The 16,495-nt window shown below is 33.2% G+C and overlaps 2 protein-coding genes across 2 annotated transcripts; one reads left to right on the top strand and one right to left on the bottom strand.

Moving 5' to 3' along the window:
- Nucleotides 1-26: 26 nt before the first annotated feature.
- Nucleotides 27-1,324, top strand: LOC144845031 (uncharacterized). Its single transcript, XM_078702157.1, has one exon. It carries the CDS (start codon nt 98-100, stop codon nt 1,322-1,324), a length of 1,227 nt encoding a protein of 408 aa, XP_078558283.1. The 5' UTR covers nt 27-97.
- A 712-nt stretch (nt 1,325-2,036) lies between these two features.
- LOC144844488 (macrophage mannose receptor 1-like) lies at nt 2,037-14,502 on the bottom strand. Its single transcript, XM_078701424.1, has 13 exons — nt 14,388-14,502; nt 13,496-13,537; nt 12,802-13,053; nt 12,021-12,137; nt 10,950-11,216; nt 9,954-10,073; nt 9,034-9,285; nt 8,511-8,624; nt 5,996-6,256; nt 5,091-5,204; nt 3,975-4,253; nt 3,688-3,798; nt 2,037-3,599 (listed from the first exon to the last, which is right to left on the bottom strand). The coding sequence occupies exons 1-13, from the start codon at nt 14,479-14,481 to the stop codon at nt 3,313-3,315; spliced, it is 2,310 nt and encodes a 769-aa protein (XP_078557550.1). The 5' UTR covers nt 14,482-14,502; the 3' UTR covers nt 2,037-3,312.
- Nucleotides 14,503-16,495: the final 1,993 nt, after the last annotated feature.

A 16,495-nucleotide genomic window follows, 5' to 3' on the forward strand; every position in this document is an offset into this window, starting at 1 on the left:
TCTATGATATACTTGTTTCGTAACTGTGCAGTGTAGAGCACTATTTTCTATACGTCGTTGCGATTTTCATCTTCACACAACATTGAGTGAACTCAAAATGACAACTGTAGTGAGGACATCACGGAACCATGGGCTTCATCGTGCTATTGCAGATTGTAGATTACATCAAGTAAGGTTACTAGTGGATATGGGATCAAATGCGAATGGCCGAGATAAATCTGGACGAACACCGTTGATGGCTACGTGTACAATTGATGATGAGCAAAAAGGTCTTAAGATGGCACGTATATTTTTACACGCTAAAGCAGATATTAACTGTAAAGATTTACTCGGACGATCTGTGCTTTCTTACGCTGCCTTATTTGGTAGAGAATTGATAGCCGCACGTTTGTTACAGGAAGATACAATAGAGAAAAATGTTCCTGATCTTAACGGCGACACGCCACTGAATTTAGCAGCTTCTAAAGGACATTTAGAGGTCACTAGACTTATTGCCAGCGTCCTTATTCGTGATGGTCTAGCCGTAGACACTCGAAATAATGAGGGCTGCACTGCTTTGCTTTTAGCGACAAAGAATGGACATTACCAATGCGCTAAGGTATTATTAAACGAAGGGTACTCATCAGTGTACACCAGAGATAATATATTATATATGAATGCTACAGAATGGGCAAAGTACAGCCAAAAAATGTTCGAAGGATCTTTGAAGGAGAGCAGTGTTTCTTTACTCCAAACTTTCAAAGGCCAGCGTCATTCTATTGAAAACTTAGGAATTCATCAACCTCATTTCTTACGTATAAATTTACCACCTATCCAACTACAGAATTTGAACAGTTCTTTCACAAAATCTTATGGTTTAAATCCAAACCAAACATGGTGCATTATAAACGAACTTAGGAATCGCCAAAATAACTTAACTGATCTAATAAGTATCTTAGAAGATATGGAAATAAAGGAAGATGAAAAAGAAGGAAAGAATAAAGATCGAGCGATGAGTACAACCAGTTCAACCGAAACACCATTCTTGAAGAAAACAGATTCTCATCAGAAAACAAAACCGTACAACTTCAACCATGATTTAAGAATATTGTTTGAATTATATCAAAATCAGTTATCGAACAGACCACCACAAATATCTAGGCCGGTGACAATGGCTACAGATAGGAGGCCTAGCTTCGAACCGATAGAACTTGAATCTAGAAGATCATTTGGACGCAGAGTTTCAACCAGACGTGGCAGTACGATGGGTAATCAACAACCGATGCTACTCCGACGTAAGACGTCTTCAAATCTGTATCCCAGCACGTACCAGCCTAGCTCATAATTATTTGTGTGTGTAATGAAAAGATAAACTCTTTCATTTTGCCCAAATGGATTGCAATTTTAAGATAATCGAAGACGTTTCAAATTTGTAGATATTTACTTATAATTATATGTTAACTCTAAATAGAATTGATTGATTGTTCTAGAAAGCAGCAGGATATCGGAATAATATTGTGGTAAAAAAAGATTACTTAACGATAATGCAAATAACCCTTTCAAAACAGTAACCTTTCTCATTTTTATGGGCCAATGTAAATAAACTGGATAAATTCAATATACAATTATTATTAAAAAATATTATTTGGAATTATTGTGTTCTTGTTGTTGTGATCAAATACATATTTAATAAGCTCTATTAACAGTACGAACATGTAATATACTCGAAGTAATGCTTACATTCAGTCATTTCAGGAGAAAATATCAATCTTTTAAAAGCAGGATTTATTATCGTTTATAAATTATTAGTCTTTTTTTTTTTTCGTTTCGTTTATTTTCCACTCATTTAGGCCTAAATGCATTTAAACATCGACAAGATGCAAGAGTCGCAGTAGCCTACTTGGTAAAGAGAAGAAAACAATATGTAACATTATGAAATCTCGAATTAAAATATACTAAGATTTATTATATCATTAAACAAAATAATATTAGAGGTTTTACATGAAATAATATTCAAAACAAAATACACAGTCAAGTTCCGCATATTGTAGGCTAATTCTAAAATACGATAAAAGCCCGACATTGTATAATTGCAGCAAATACAAATACATCATTATGGTTGTTCCATTAACAAACATTCTTTTTAACAATGTAATGTGTGTTCTGAAAATTTGACAGGTTGAAAAAATACAGTTTCTCTTTTTTCCCACTTGTATTTGTACCTTTTGGCTATTATGTCATGCCGTTATTGATAATAACGGCATAATAATATTATCTAGGCCTAAATAAATGTTTATTAAATAAACAAAATGTAACGAAGTTCATGTATGCATATATTTTGACTTACATGTGTTACAGCTGATAATATACATAATACATTGATTACCGATTAACAAAATACGATTGATTACCATATGCCAATGTCATCGGTGAGTAGTATTCGTAGCATGTTATAGACAAACCTACTGGCAAAATATTGTATGTGGAGATACAGCACTGAGAATCGTGCAACATCAATAACCCACGTGATACCATCATGGTAATATAGGTTTAATATTACTCGAAAGGTAGGTAGTTTATTTTATTCGGACAGAAACTCGACCTAACTATATTAAAAGTAATGAAGCAAAGTATTAATATTCCTATATAATAACTTTTAAGTAGTTGACAATATGCATAGGTCTATTTTAAACCAGATATCCAATGATACAGAACAAAACAACTATTTTACACAAAGTGGATATATAAGATGGACAATATAACGTACAATTTTTAAAATCTACGACACTTCTATTGATAAAAAAACATTATCTTCGTCATTTCTAGTATAGCTTAACATCTTTATTATTGTTACCAACTAAATATACGCATGAGTTAATGTCTATGTAGGCGTACGAATCTTTTGGTTATGAAATATAATAGAAAATATTAAAGTAATGTAAATATTACAACTTGTAAGTACTCTCCAATATTTACACATACAGCTTTCATATTTATTTCTTACTCGTCAACATTCAGTAATAAAAGTCGATCATGTATTGATATGAATATAAAATGTACATGCGAAAACATTTTTATTTCACTTACGTTACGACAATTTAACCATAAGGATTGTTATTGCTAGATAAGCTAAGTATCAACTTCTAGTCCATTATAATAATGGTTTCTCTTTTTCCCACTTGTATTTGTACATTTTGCTATGTCAAGCCGTTACTATATAGGCCTAAATAAATGTTTATTAAATAAATAGAATGTAATGAGAACACGATTGATTACCGTATACCAATGTCATCTATCGTTGAGTAGTCTTCGTAGCATGTTATAATAAACATTTTATTTAATTTCGTAGTAGCTACACGTGCTTAAAGCAAATACATCATCTGGGTTGTCAGATCTGAAAACATCGTTTAGTTGACAATTCATGACGTCATCGGTGAGTAGATTGGTGTAATAATTTACGGATACGCATCCTACGTCATTCGCACATGCTGCGATGCATTCTATTAGACTGCGTACTTTGATATCTTGCAGTGTATGACCCTGAACGCACGTATTTTGCGGGTCCAGATTTTCCACTTCACGGGTTTCACTCGACGTAAATACGTAATCATCTTCAATGCCTTTAAAGAGATATTTAAAAACGTAACATTGAGAGACTTTATTCCGAGAAGTAATATTATAAGGCAAATAAATGAATACATAAATTACCTAACTCGCATATATGGTAATAGCTGTTGACACAGGGAAATGTATTCCAAGACGAACCATATATAGATGTACAATCGTTAGCTTCATTTAGCGTAGCAGAGCTTGAGAATACTACAAGAAGAAAAAGAAAATGTTAGCAAAAATCACTCATCTTGTTTGGCACGTGATACGCAATCAAGAAATTAAATGGAAGGAATAAATGGCCTACACTTATGTTTGTTTAAAACAGAAATGAGAAAATGTTAAGGATGAAAGGAAGAAGACTTGCAAATATGTTAAATACACACGTTCAAAATCTGTGGTTGTTGCTCTTGATTGTGTTTCGGATTTCCAAACATAAGTTCCTTCTGTGTCTATGTCGTTATAGCCGATATAAATGTTGTAAGTAGAAAGATGCACGGCGTCAATAAGGTCCATTGCCAAACTCATTTCATAATTAGAGGTAATTGTTGCCAACTCCATTCCCATCTCGTTGCAAGCAGCTGAAGCTGACTCAAACCCCAACGCGTGTCTGTTAACGAAGTATCTTCGCTGTTCCCAAAGGATGCCATCAGTAGGATGCAAATCTAGTAGAAGAAAATGAAATAAAAATGTTAAGCGTGGTTCTCACTAGCGACGCATTGACGCAAAGTGGGAACCGACGACGCAACAGTGCTGCAAACATCTCAGGTTTGATTTCACGCAGGCGGAGGGCGATTATTATTATTTTTTATTATCGCGTTACGTTGCGTCACTAGTGGGAACCACGCTTTATCTGTATGCCGTAAAGGAAAGCGACAATGTCAGGTAAGCGACGTAGAAAGACGCCACTGTCATACGACGCGCAATTAATTAAATGCGCAAAATGAAAATTAATTTCAACGTTATAAAATTATTTTCAACATTATACAACTAATTTCAACGTTATAAAATTATTTTTTCAACGTTATGAAATTAATTTGAACATTATAACTGGCCTAAAACTACTACATCATTCATTTTCATCACGGTTATCGTGTTAGGATTAGAAAACCTCTTATAAGTGGTCTAAACTATATGAGATGGTAAAATGATTTAATTGTGTGGTGTCGTTAAAATGAGCAAACAATAGATTAGAATACGAAGTAAGGAATGGACAGACAGACCAAGCTGATTTCATTTACCTTCACCCTTCAGGGAGCAAGATAACTATTCTGACATATTTCAGTACCCTCTAATAGAGTAATTTAAAGACCACTAGTCTTTGGTAGTAGAAGGGGTTCTATTTAGAGATCAAAAATATACTAAAGACTCCTAAAACCTGGGTCCCAAAGGTGTTCTTTAATTGGAAGGAGAGCTGTTAGTCCTTCCGTTTATAGCATGCTCATATTTATACCTTTTTAACACTGCTACAATTATAAAAATACGATAAAAACAATATTTACCCGCTTCGCAAATACTCGCTTTAAATACAGAACATGACACGTCATTGTAACAGTATGAGTCACTATTGTACTCAATGCAATTTCCATCACCAGACGGGTTATCCGGACACCAATCTGATTTAATAAGAAATAATGTACAGAAAGACAATTACTGTAATCATCTTCATATGCTTATTTTTTTTATCTTTATACAGGATTATACAATCAAATACAAGAAAACCTGTTTTGCATTGTGGTCCTGTCTTAAATAAAAATAATAAACAAAAAGTAAAAAAAAATAGTTTTGTGAAAAAATTGATCGGTATCTATCTTTAATTAAAAGGGGTTTGCAAAGAAAAAAGAAGACATTTTAACTGTAATACCTGAATATAAGAAGGGCCCAAGTCCACACAATAGTATTTTAAGAAAATAAAATATATAGTTGGTTATATGACAACTTACGTATTCATATCTAAATGTAAAATGATATAGCATATGATTATACGCGCTTCTGTTGCATCATGGGAACGCGTTTAAGGCAATGGACTTGGGTCCTTATAATCATGTTGTATAGTGAAATCTACATATTCGTCAACAGAGAGCGCTATCAATTGTGTGTAAGAAAGGCTCAAGTCCCTGGGCTGGGCTCTTCTTGTTTTCATACCGGTATTCTACCATGTGTAATTAGTACTTAGAGAGTGGACTTGAGTCCATAATTCATACACAAGTTAGCCCTATGCATAAGTGACAATTTTCTATGCTTAACTAAATTTGGCCAAATTATGGATTTGGGCCTTTCCGGTATTTTGTTATCTTCTGATTTAGGAGAGTAGGCCTAATGAAAATAACCCGATTTTTTTTACTGGGAAGGCGTATTAGAGAAATACTATGGGTAAAATGAGGTATCAAAAGATTATTACTCTTACTTGAAAATGTACTTGTCGTGCCAGTTCGTGCCCATTTAAACACACCGTCTTCTTTACGACTACCGATAAAAATCTTTTTATATTTCGACGTCAATATTGAAGTGCGGCGTACAAGGTTGTCTAAAACTGTTTCTTCTTCTACCGTGTCAAATGACACAAGATCACCACCTAACTGTTGGCACGTTTCTCTTGCTTTGTCGTAGGTCATGGGAGTTGTGTTTATGTAATATTTCTCATCATGCCATGGTGTCCAAGGTATTTCTGAAATAAAAAGTCAACAAAAATACGATTTCAATATTTAGTTATATTTTCCATTTTCCACACTTATTTATAAAATAATATAAATAATGATAATGAATAATTTAAATAGTTTTGTTTCTATAGTAGTAATCTCCGTTTATGCCATACTCATAATGTCGGGTTCGAATATGCGCTTCATCGTGACTGTGATTACACACGCGGCTGTAGTGAATCTATTGTTCAGTGAAAACATACGTTGACGCACGAATAGTAACTTCAAAGCTTTGTTTCCATTAGAAAGCAACAATTGACAAATGACAAGGGAAATTTTAACGAATGAATCATTCGTTTGCGTAAATATTTACGTTGTGCTACTTAAGCTTGGTTACTACTAGCGACGCAACGTAACGCAACGCAGTGACGTTTTGACGCAAAGTGCTGTATTGAGTAATCACAAGTTTGATTTCACGACGCAGGCGGGGGAAAACACAATTATCAGAAGGTAATTTTCTTACGTTGCGTTACGTGGCGTCGCTAGTGCGAAACAAGCTTTACGTCAAACTTGGTTTCCACTAGAAAAAAAATCTGACGCAACGCATTGCATCTCCCTCTCACAATATTGTGGGGGAATAACAAAAGCTTAGAATATGTTGACTCAACCACATATCTCGGTCATGTTATATCCTTGGATTTATGTGATGAGTTTGATATAAAGCGGCAATACAGATCTTTGTGTATCCGAGCCAACTCCTTGGTCAGAAAATTTAGTATGTGTTCTATCAATGTGAAATGTGTTTTATTTAGAACATATTGTGTAAATATGTATTGTGCTACATTATGGTAATCAAGGTACCTTGCGATCTCTCCAGGTATGCTACAATAATGGTTTAAGAATGTTGTTGCAAAGGCCTCGACATTGCAGTGCCAGACGATTATAAGCAACGTCTTAATTAAGTCGAAGATGCTCTCCAGATGGAATGCCATCCTGAGATGAGTAGTATTAATTTTTGTTTATTTTATTTATTTCATTTATATGTAATTTACTTTCTATGGACCCGAGTTTCCGAAATAAAAGATTGAATGAATGAATAAATAACCTGTGACTTGAAGCCTAACTGGGTTGAATTACGCAAAGGTGTGGACGGCACATACAATAATTTTCTGTTTTTGTCTTTTATGAGATACACTTACCTTTATCATTTCAGTACATTTAGAGTAAACAAATATCATTGTAAACATACTGTATTTAAAACGTTTCTATGCAATCGAAATTGCTGCTTTTCTTTTATATATTAAGTTTCATTCTTACAAATATAAAAAAAGGAAAACAAAAATATTAATATACAATAACTTTCTTCTCCCCTAAGTGTCACTCGAGTGCTTCCACTAAACGGTGCCCGTTCGTCTGTCTACAACGACAGGGGCTGATTTGCAGTACACCGGATAACCCCCTACTCTTCAGAAAGATGAACTAAGTTCTTTAGAGTGCACATGAGCCAGATGTGTACACTGGACCTATATTTGTAAGTCCTTATCCGAGAAGACTTGTTATACACCACCAGTACAATGGTCGAGGAGTGACGATTATATAGCTATGGTTTGTGGCGCCCCTGTGTTAACCGATTGGCCACTTGACTCGAAATTAAATCAACACGCGACGTTTACACAAAGCAGAAACGGTGTTGAATTTAATACGTCTTCGGTTCCCACACAAATTTATGTCCTAGGTGGGAACCATGGATTTGTAGCAGACGGATATGGTATAGTAATGTAATGTAGTTCTAGCTTGCATCCATATTGACCAGGATGATGTACATGTACATTTTGGAATGAATAGACACTATAACAACAGCAGGAAAATACTTAATTGCGTTTAAAACTAAAATGTAAATTGTCTTCAAGTTGGCCTATGTCCGATAATTCGTATTTTAGAAAATTAATATTTCCCTGATATGTTTTTATTTTTGACAATTTTCCTATTTTGGAAAATCGTGGCCTCAAGTTGACATATTTTGGAAAATAACTAACGCCTCCAAATTGACGTATTTTAGAAAATTAATAGCGCCCTCAAGTTGACGCATTTTGGAAAATAATAGCGCCTTCAAGTTGACGTTGATATTGGAAAGAGTCACGTATTTTGGATTAGTTTAGCACCCTAAGTTGAAGTTTTTGGAAAAATGTTTATTTTGGACTAATGTTTACTAGTAAACAAACCATGTTATAATCGCACCCTATTCAAGACTAATAAATGATGGATTATTACAAACAATCTTACCAGCTTCGCACAGAATTCCGACCTGCTCTGTACAGGCTTGATCAAACCACTGACCTTCAACGAGACTCAATGTTGCGCACGCGGATGTCATTTGACCTCGGTCTTCTGCCCAGTCTAAAAATAGATTAAATAAAGTAAAAAAATGCTGAATAACATAATAAATTCATTCGTTGAAGCTGCTGTTTATAATAATATGTGTACACTATCAAACTAGTTTGACAAAAATAGTTTGATGTTCCCAAATATGGTACTAATATGCCAAATATGGTAGTGATATGCCAAATATGGTAGTGATATGCCAAATATGGTAGTGATATGCCCAAATAGGGTAGTGATTATGGGCACATCCCATAAAGTTTGATAATGATAGTGTAGACAGAGCTTTACAAAAACACCACGTAAAAGAACCCCGAGGCATACACTATATGAAAATAAATATACGTAGAGTGTTACCGGGAAAACATTACAACGATCGTACAGTAGTATAGGCCTAGTAGTATAAGTAGGCATACAGCTTTCTTACTTGAAAAAGCCGGTTCTGTCGAATCTCGCCACGACCAAATTCCGTTGCTGTCACTCACCATACCAATGTAAAATCTCATTTTTGAGTAGTGACTTTTTTCGATCATGTTAACCAAAAATGTGTTTTCTTCACTCGAGGTAATTACTGCAAGATACCCTCCAATATCTGCACATACATTTACGCCGTCGTTAGCCGTCATACGGTAGTCAGTCGCAAAGTATCTCTTATTATTATAGTATTCCCATTCAATACCTGATACATGTACAAAACAACCAAACCATACAATTAAATGAACAGTCAAAATCGAAAAATGTAGCCTAGATGTTTTAATGTTGGAAGCCTCAAAACCAATACACGTCTTGGCTTTTGTTTCGTCCTAACCGATAATTTTCAGTTCTTTATTCTTTATTATTCTTTATTTCAAGCCAACAGTGTAAAACACCAATGACAGGTTGAAAATAAAATAACTAAACTATAAAATATAAGCCAATATAAATATATACAAAAATGTAAAGATTATTTAAATAATTTCATTGATAATACATTTAAATTGAGAGAAATTACAGTTAAAGATATCTAAAGAATTATTTAGATAGTCGTTCGATACCGATCAATTTTGAAAAAAAAAATCTCAAAAAGTTGGGTTCAGCTAAATTATGTTCTTTTTGATTATTAAGATGTTCTTCTAATTTTTCCAAAGATATGATATCAAGCTCTTTTCATTATAGGCCTATTAACAAAATAAATAAATAAAAATAACAAAGTATTTTAAAGTGGTTATAAAATTAATTTTTATGGACGAAATGAGTTTATTTTTAACTTGGCCAAAAATGTTGCCAATTTTTTTAATCCTCCAGTAAAAACAAAAATGTACATACTAGGAAATTATGCATCAATATTAATAATAATAACATATTTACCCTTTTCACAGACTGATGGGTATTCCGTCGACGTATAAACATCCACCCATTGGTGATTTGAATACGATATGACAATTGCATCTTCATTACCAGCATTATTCGGCTCACCGGAATACCAGTCTAAACAGTTAAAATGTATTTATCATCATATCGATATTTAATTGTAGGGTAACACTATTCCATTTGTATGAAATTGGACAGAAAGCTCTTCAGCGTCTTCTGAATGTGTGCAACCATTGCAACAGCACAAATATACGCAAACAAGACTGCATGACGAATACAAAAGTGATAAACTGGACATTTTAAACGAGGAAAATGAGATTGAATGGTTACATATACAATTCATTTAAATTGTAAAATTATGGTTATATAACACTTGCATCCGGATTCAACAGTTTGCTACTCCATTCATTTACACATCAACATGCTTAATTATGCTTGGTTTCCACGAGAGACGCAATCTACGCAACGTAAGAAAATGCCCTTCTAATAATTGTGTTTTCCCCCGCCTGCGTGAAATCAAACCTGCGATGTTTGCAGCACTGTTCACGCTTTAGTGAAAATATATTTTCAAACACAAACGCAAACGCCTTAACGACTACATTAAATACAAAAACAACTGTGGTGTTACTTTGACAGCTCAGTGAAAGTGCTTAAGCGTGGTTCACACTAGAAAGCAACGCAACGTGACGCAGCGACGTTTCGACGCAAAGTGATGTATTGCGTAATCACAATTGGGAACCGACGACGCAAAAGTGCTGCACGAATCGCAGGTTTGATTTCACGCAGGCGGGAGAAAACACAATTATTGGAAGGGCATTTTCTTACGTTTCGTTAGGTTGCGTTTCATTGCGTCGCTAGTGGGAACCAAGCTTTGGGACGTGCCTGCGTATTTATTAACAGACAATTCCGAATTCGAATCAGGGGCTTTTTCTCATTCTCACATCGGTTCTCCATGCATGTGTAAATGTATATTTAATGAATATGAATACTAACATGTATACGTGCTTTGTTCTCCAGAATCTGGCCATACATAGGTACCCTCAGAGCTATAGTCGTTAATGCCTATAAGCCAACTGTAGCCACCACTTTTTATTCCGGCGCCCATAGTACGTATCCAATTATGTTCCGCATAGTCACCAATGACAGCCAAATGGGCGCCAACATCTTCGCAAGAATCACGAGCTAATAACCAGTTTTGTGTTATCGTATTAAACAGATACATGCTGTGTCCACGTGGGTACCATTTTCTAGGAGTTAAATCTGAAGACAATGAATACAATTTATGTTAGAACAAATTGATATACAATCGTGAAAAATTTAAATTGATATCATTATATATATATATACTAGGCCTATAACTATTTAATCTTCGTTATGGAGTTGGAGGCCCGTTTGTACTACAGACAATTAAGAACAACAATACATAGATAAACATACAATTTCCTTACAGAAAAAAAAACAACAAAAATCGAAAAACTCTTAATCGTAGAACGATAGAATAATCATTTACACTGTCTTTGATGGGTCAAATATTATATATTATCGTGACGACAACGATTGTATTGTTCTTATTGACCATGACATCATCTGGGACTCATCAAATATGAGCATAAAGTGTTATCCTATAGTTCTAGGATGAAAACATTTTCGGTTATTTTTGTTTTCTGTAAATCTTTATCGTCCTACTATAAACGGGGCTTATATATTCTTCAACAGGCTAACACATGTGTTTATGAACTATACGTACCCTATTCTCGGTACAGTATCTAGATTTCTCCAGTATTATAGGAATATTTGGCATACAGAATGTGTTTCACATGTATCATTATCATAGACCATAGCCTACACTAGCCTATATTCTTATGATAGAGGCACCACATTTGAGTGCTGTATTACGGATTTTCCTATGATCTCATGGCAAATATTGTGGAGATAATTAGGCACTGAGAATCGCCTGTTTAATACTTGTAAACATCAATAAAATAATAATCTGTCTATGTGACAAACATTTAAAATATTAATTTAATTAGTAAAAGCAAATAACTGTTTAATGTTTGTATTTACCCATTTCACAAATAGTATATCTGCCTGCAGTGCAAATAAGGTCATTCCAGTAGCCGCTTGTAATCTCGACACAATGTTCAACTCCGTTAAAATTACTCGGTTCACCTGTTGTCCAATCTGTACGAATAATAACAATTACATTGCGTTAAATGAATGTGAGGTCACGGAATACGTGACGGAACAAGTTTGAATGTTTTGACGAAATGGTAAACGGGCGCGTCATGTTGAAATGAACGTCTTCCGTTCCGTAACCGGTGTGAATGTATCTTTATCCGATGTAACGTTTGGCCATACACTTCTTCTGAACGTAAATTGAATTAGTAAAGATAAATAATGACCTTGATATTTTATAAATGTTAATGTACATTTTTTTTTTTGGGGGGGGGGGGGGGGGACATTAACATGGATCTTAGTAAAGCTGTCTTGGCAGCATTTGATAAATATTGTAAACATTTTCTTGAAGTTGCCTGGGAAAAAAATTCTGAGTTAAAAAAGAGCTAATTTGCATTGTTGCTAAAAAAAAAGGTTAAAAAAGTTAATAGTTGAAGTTAAAAGTTAAGAAAAGCCACTGCATTGGTTTTGTTTTACTATTGTATTTTAATGTCTATGTATGTATCGTTGAGTGTACATACATACATGTTTGGTTTATAATGTTTATTTGTATGTAGTTTAAGTTGACTGCACCACTAATGAGTGTGTTGCCACTGATCCAAAAGTGTTTGTCAATAAAGTTATTATTATTATTATTATTATTTATTATACCTAACAATAAATAACTTACGTGTGTAAGTTGTACTAGTTTTAAATTCATCATGCCACATGAAAGTCCCTTCACTAACAAGATCATCAAGACCAATCCATTTACTGTATGAATTCTCTGCACTTGATAAATAATTGTGTTGGTCAGAATTAGTCACTACTGGCAAATATCCTTTCTGTAACCTGCACATTGAGTGGGCTTCTCGGTATGATGCCGACGTACTTACGGTTTTATAACATCTACGGACGGCGTAAGTCCAGCCCTCCTGGCATACTAAAAAAAAAACGATTGTATCACGTATCTTTTTACGTAAGTGTTGAAATCAAGAAAATATTTCAATTTTTTAAAATCATTTAATTAATTTTCAAGGGAGGAAAATTGAAATAAAAAAAATAAATAAAATTTCTATTATGAAAGTACAGTATTAAGGATATCCATAAAAATAGTACATTTATTCAAATCATTCCTTGATACAGGATCACATGTATCGCACGTGAAGCTGTATTTTACACTATAACATTACAAACAAATTTCACGACAGAATTCACTTTATCACGACATTTTGTGGATCACTAATAATATTTATATAGCGAAATATATTTCCTCTATGGTTTTCATAATAACTTATTTTCAAATTAAACTATTGTTGTTATTATTTACAAAATCGTATATACAAGACAAAACAAACAAATAAAACCTTTCATATTATACTCACATGAGGGCGTTACACAGACAGACTGTCCATTACAATTTGGCTCTAAAATTAAAATAATGTAATTAGACTATTTAAGAATATTAGGCCAAGTAAAGCTTAAATTGTGAACTGTTATTATTATATGATATTAAAATGTTCATCTGGAACAACATTAGGATATTTTGTTGATGATCCAATAAATATTTAAAAAAAAATAAACATAGGCCTAAATACAAAAACACCAAGGTTTCACCACGAAATCCAGGGTTCATGAATTCACTTATGATTAAGCTATGATGGGTAACCAGCACATGATTTCAGCAAAACGTAAGTTTTAACATATTAATTTTTTTTATTAGATCATCAAAAAGAAATCTCTAACAATGTATCAGATTAAGCTATACTATACTTTATTTTACTATACACTTTAAACAGAAAATAGTATAGACGATAACCCAACACGGGAGCTATAGGTTGGATTTCTTAACTATATTTTCTAATATATAGTAGGCCTAATTTTTTAAAAAACAAAGTAAACTAAACTCGACTTTAAATACACCATATTTCCAATAATTCTACCCGATTATCAATGCTCTATCTCCATATACTACCACATTTGCTCAGTATCACAGGAATATTTGGAAATACAGCATCTCATTTGTATCACATGTGATCATGTCAGATTAAGGGTTAGTGTATGCATGAACAAGGTAATACACGTGAAACACATGTGATGCTGTAATACCAAATATTCCTATGATACTGGAGAAATCTAGATACAGTACGAAGAATCGGGTGATAATTCAATATTTTATATAGTTACTATTGGCTGTAGCAATTACTTTTATTTTAATAATAGTATGTAAAAGTTCTTTTTAAATTACGATAAATCAAGCAAGTAAGAGATATTTACCTATAGGCAAGGCAGCGGTTACTCCATAATTGAAAACAGTTAATTGATAAAAAATAGATAAACAATATAAGAGAAGAAACATCCTCAATATCATCGGTCTTCAAAAGCATTCAATAATGATACGAACACAAAAAATGGCAACTAAAATTGATTTTCGAGACTCCATTATTGATCAGAAGTTCACAAAGTCTGAACCTAATACGCACATCGTTACCATGCGCACAATCGACTTTGATCTCAATGACTACACAGTAAAATAATTTATCAATTACTATTGATGTTCAGCATATTTGATATTATTTAGTTTCAGCCGATTCTGCTACTGTCCATAGGTGGTATCTGTATAACTATAATAGGCCTATATGTATGTTAAAAGTACAGCATTTATGCAGACAGCATACACTTATAGTTATACATGAGATACATACCTATTGACAGTAGCAGAATCGGGTCTTAGTTTTATATTTTCTTTAGTTTTAATTATATAAGACGGGTGATCTTGGTACACAGAAGCATGCTAGTATGACATGCGCATGCACCTTTACATCAACATCATTATTGTTTTCTGTAAATTTCTAGTTGCTATCATGTTTTCGATGGACGCACTTTGGAACAAACTCTCAGTTTTTGTCAAGCACACTCACCCAATCCGCTAAAACAACCCTATCCCTTATTGTTCATTAACCCTCCCTTACCTCACTTATTGTAATATTGTTTGGGCTAATACCCTTCATACGTATTAATTCGAAAGAAAACAAACTGTAAGATAAATAGCGAATGCTTCTTACCTATCCCAGTTTATTGTAGGCCTATTCTTCCTTTGATCTGTTAAATATAAACCATCTCCAACAATGTGCTTTTCTTTTTTTATAGTCGAACTCACTCTTTCTATCTCAATTTGATGATTTATTTTGTTTCACTCATAATTTTTATAAGCACACAACTCGGAGCGCTAACCAAATAGGTAGCTCTTTACAAAACTATACTTCTTTTTTAAACATAATATTTAGCTCACTGGTTAAAAACTCCGGGATGAGAACCATACCAATTTATGTGTAACCATCCTTTCACTTAGGCCTATATAACAGTTTTTAACTCTGAAGTTTGTTGTCCTGTTTCCGGTTTCCGTGTTGTCCTGTTTTTCTTTTTCAGTTTTTGGGCTGCCTCACACAAGTGTTTTTATTTTTTTATTTTAATTTATTAATATGAACTTAAAAGAGATATAACTGTTACCTTTGACATGACCTTTGATTCTTTTAAAATCAATACATTGATAGGATTCAATCACGATATTGTTTATGTTTAGAAATGGAGAAATAATATAAATGTTTGATTGTCATTAGCTATTATTACGCTTTATTTTATACAAATTACAAATATTATTTTAGCACAATGACTGTACCGCATTGAATATCAATTTAATAGCCAACTTCATAACATAGCCTTTTTGTCAATAATCGAAAATGTTGATTTATTTTTACTGAATATTGATTTAGTTAGTCGATCGTTTTCATGGCAACTTAGAATATTTAATATTAAATGTGTTGTTTTTGTGAATATTCCATTGTAATGTCACATAGTATTAGTTATTCACTTTGACCAATGGACCGAAAAAAAAGTATTTTTCCGAAAAAATGTAATTTAAAGTAGGCCTAAAAAATGTCCTAATGATTAAACAAAGAAACAGAAAAATGTATGTTTGGTTAAATGTAACCGTTTATTTTGTCTTTTTAAAATATTTTTTTTTCCTGCGGAAGAGAATAACTTTAATACGGCTTTTTCAATGTCTGATATTATTGTTTGTTTGTATTTTTATTTTGTGGGGACAATATCTTTAACAAATATTCAGTATTGTTGATTTTTGTGTCTTAAAAACAATATCTTTCGTTTTGTCAAATTGCCGATTTCGAAAATACAGCTATTGCGATTATGTTATATTTTACAAATTTAGTATTTTAAAGTTTACTTTGTATGGAATATTTAATACAAAGGGTATACTGGCCCAATTGATTTCGAGCAATGTACTTCTCTTGAGTTACCGCGTAACCTAGCACTTTTTAAAATGTTGTATTGTATAAATATTGATTGATAGTTATTGCTATTATAAT

This window comes from Antedon bifida, chromosome 6 (genome assembly GCF_963402885.1).
Source record: "Antedon bifida chromosome 6, ecAntBifi1.1, whole genome shotgun sequence".
In the NCBI taxonomy this organism is placed as follows: Eukaryota; Metazoa; Echinodermata; class Crinoidea; order Comatulida; family Antedonidae; genus Antedon; species Antedon bifida.

Bases quoted from the DNA above. Each gene is read 5' to 3' on its own strand.
- LOC144845031 (XM_078702157.1), top strand. From the start codon at position 98: ATGACAACTGTAGTGAGGACATCACGGAACCATGGGCTTCATCGTGCT.
- LOC144844488 (XM_078701424.1), bottom strand. From the start codon at position 14,481: ATGATATTGAGGATGTTTCTTCTCTTATATTGTTTATCTATTTTTTAT. The intron at 8,625-9,033 runs GTAAGAAAGCTG...ATCTATTTTTAG, and splicing joins GACAGAACCGGCTTTTTCAA to ACTGGGCAGAAGACCGAGGT. The intron at 6,257-8,510 runs GTAAGATTGTTT...TTTTTATTTCAG, and splicing joins CGGAATTCTGTGCGAAGCTG to AAATACCTTGGACACCATGG.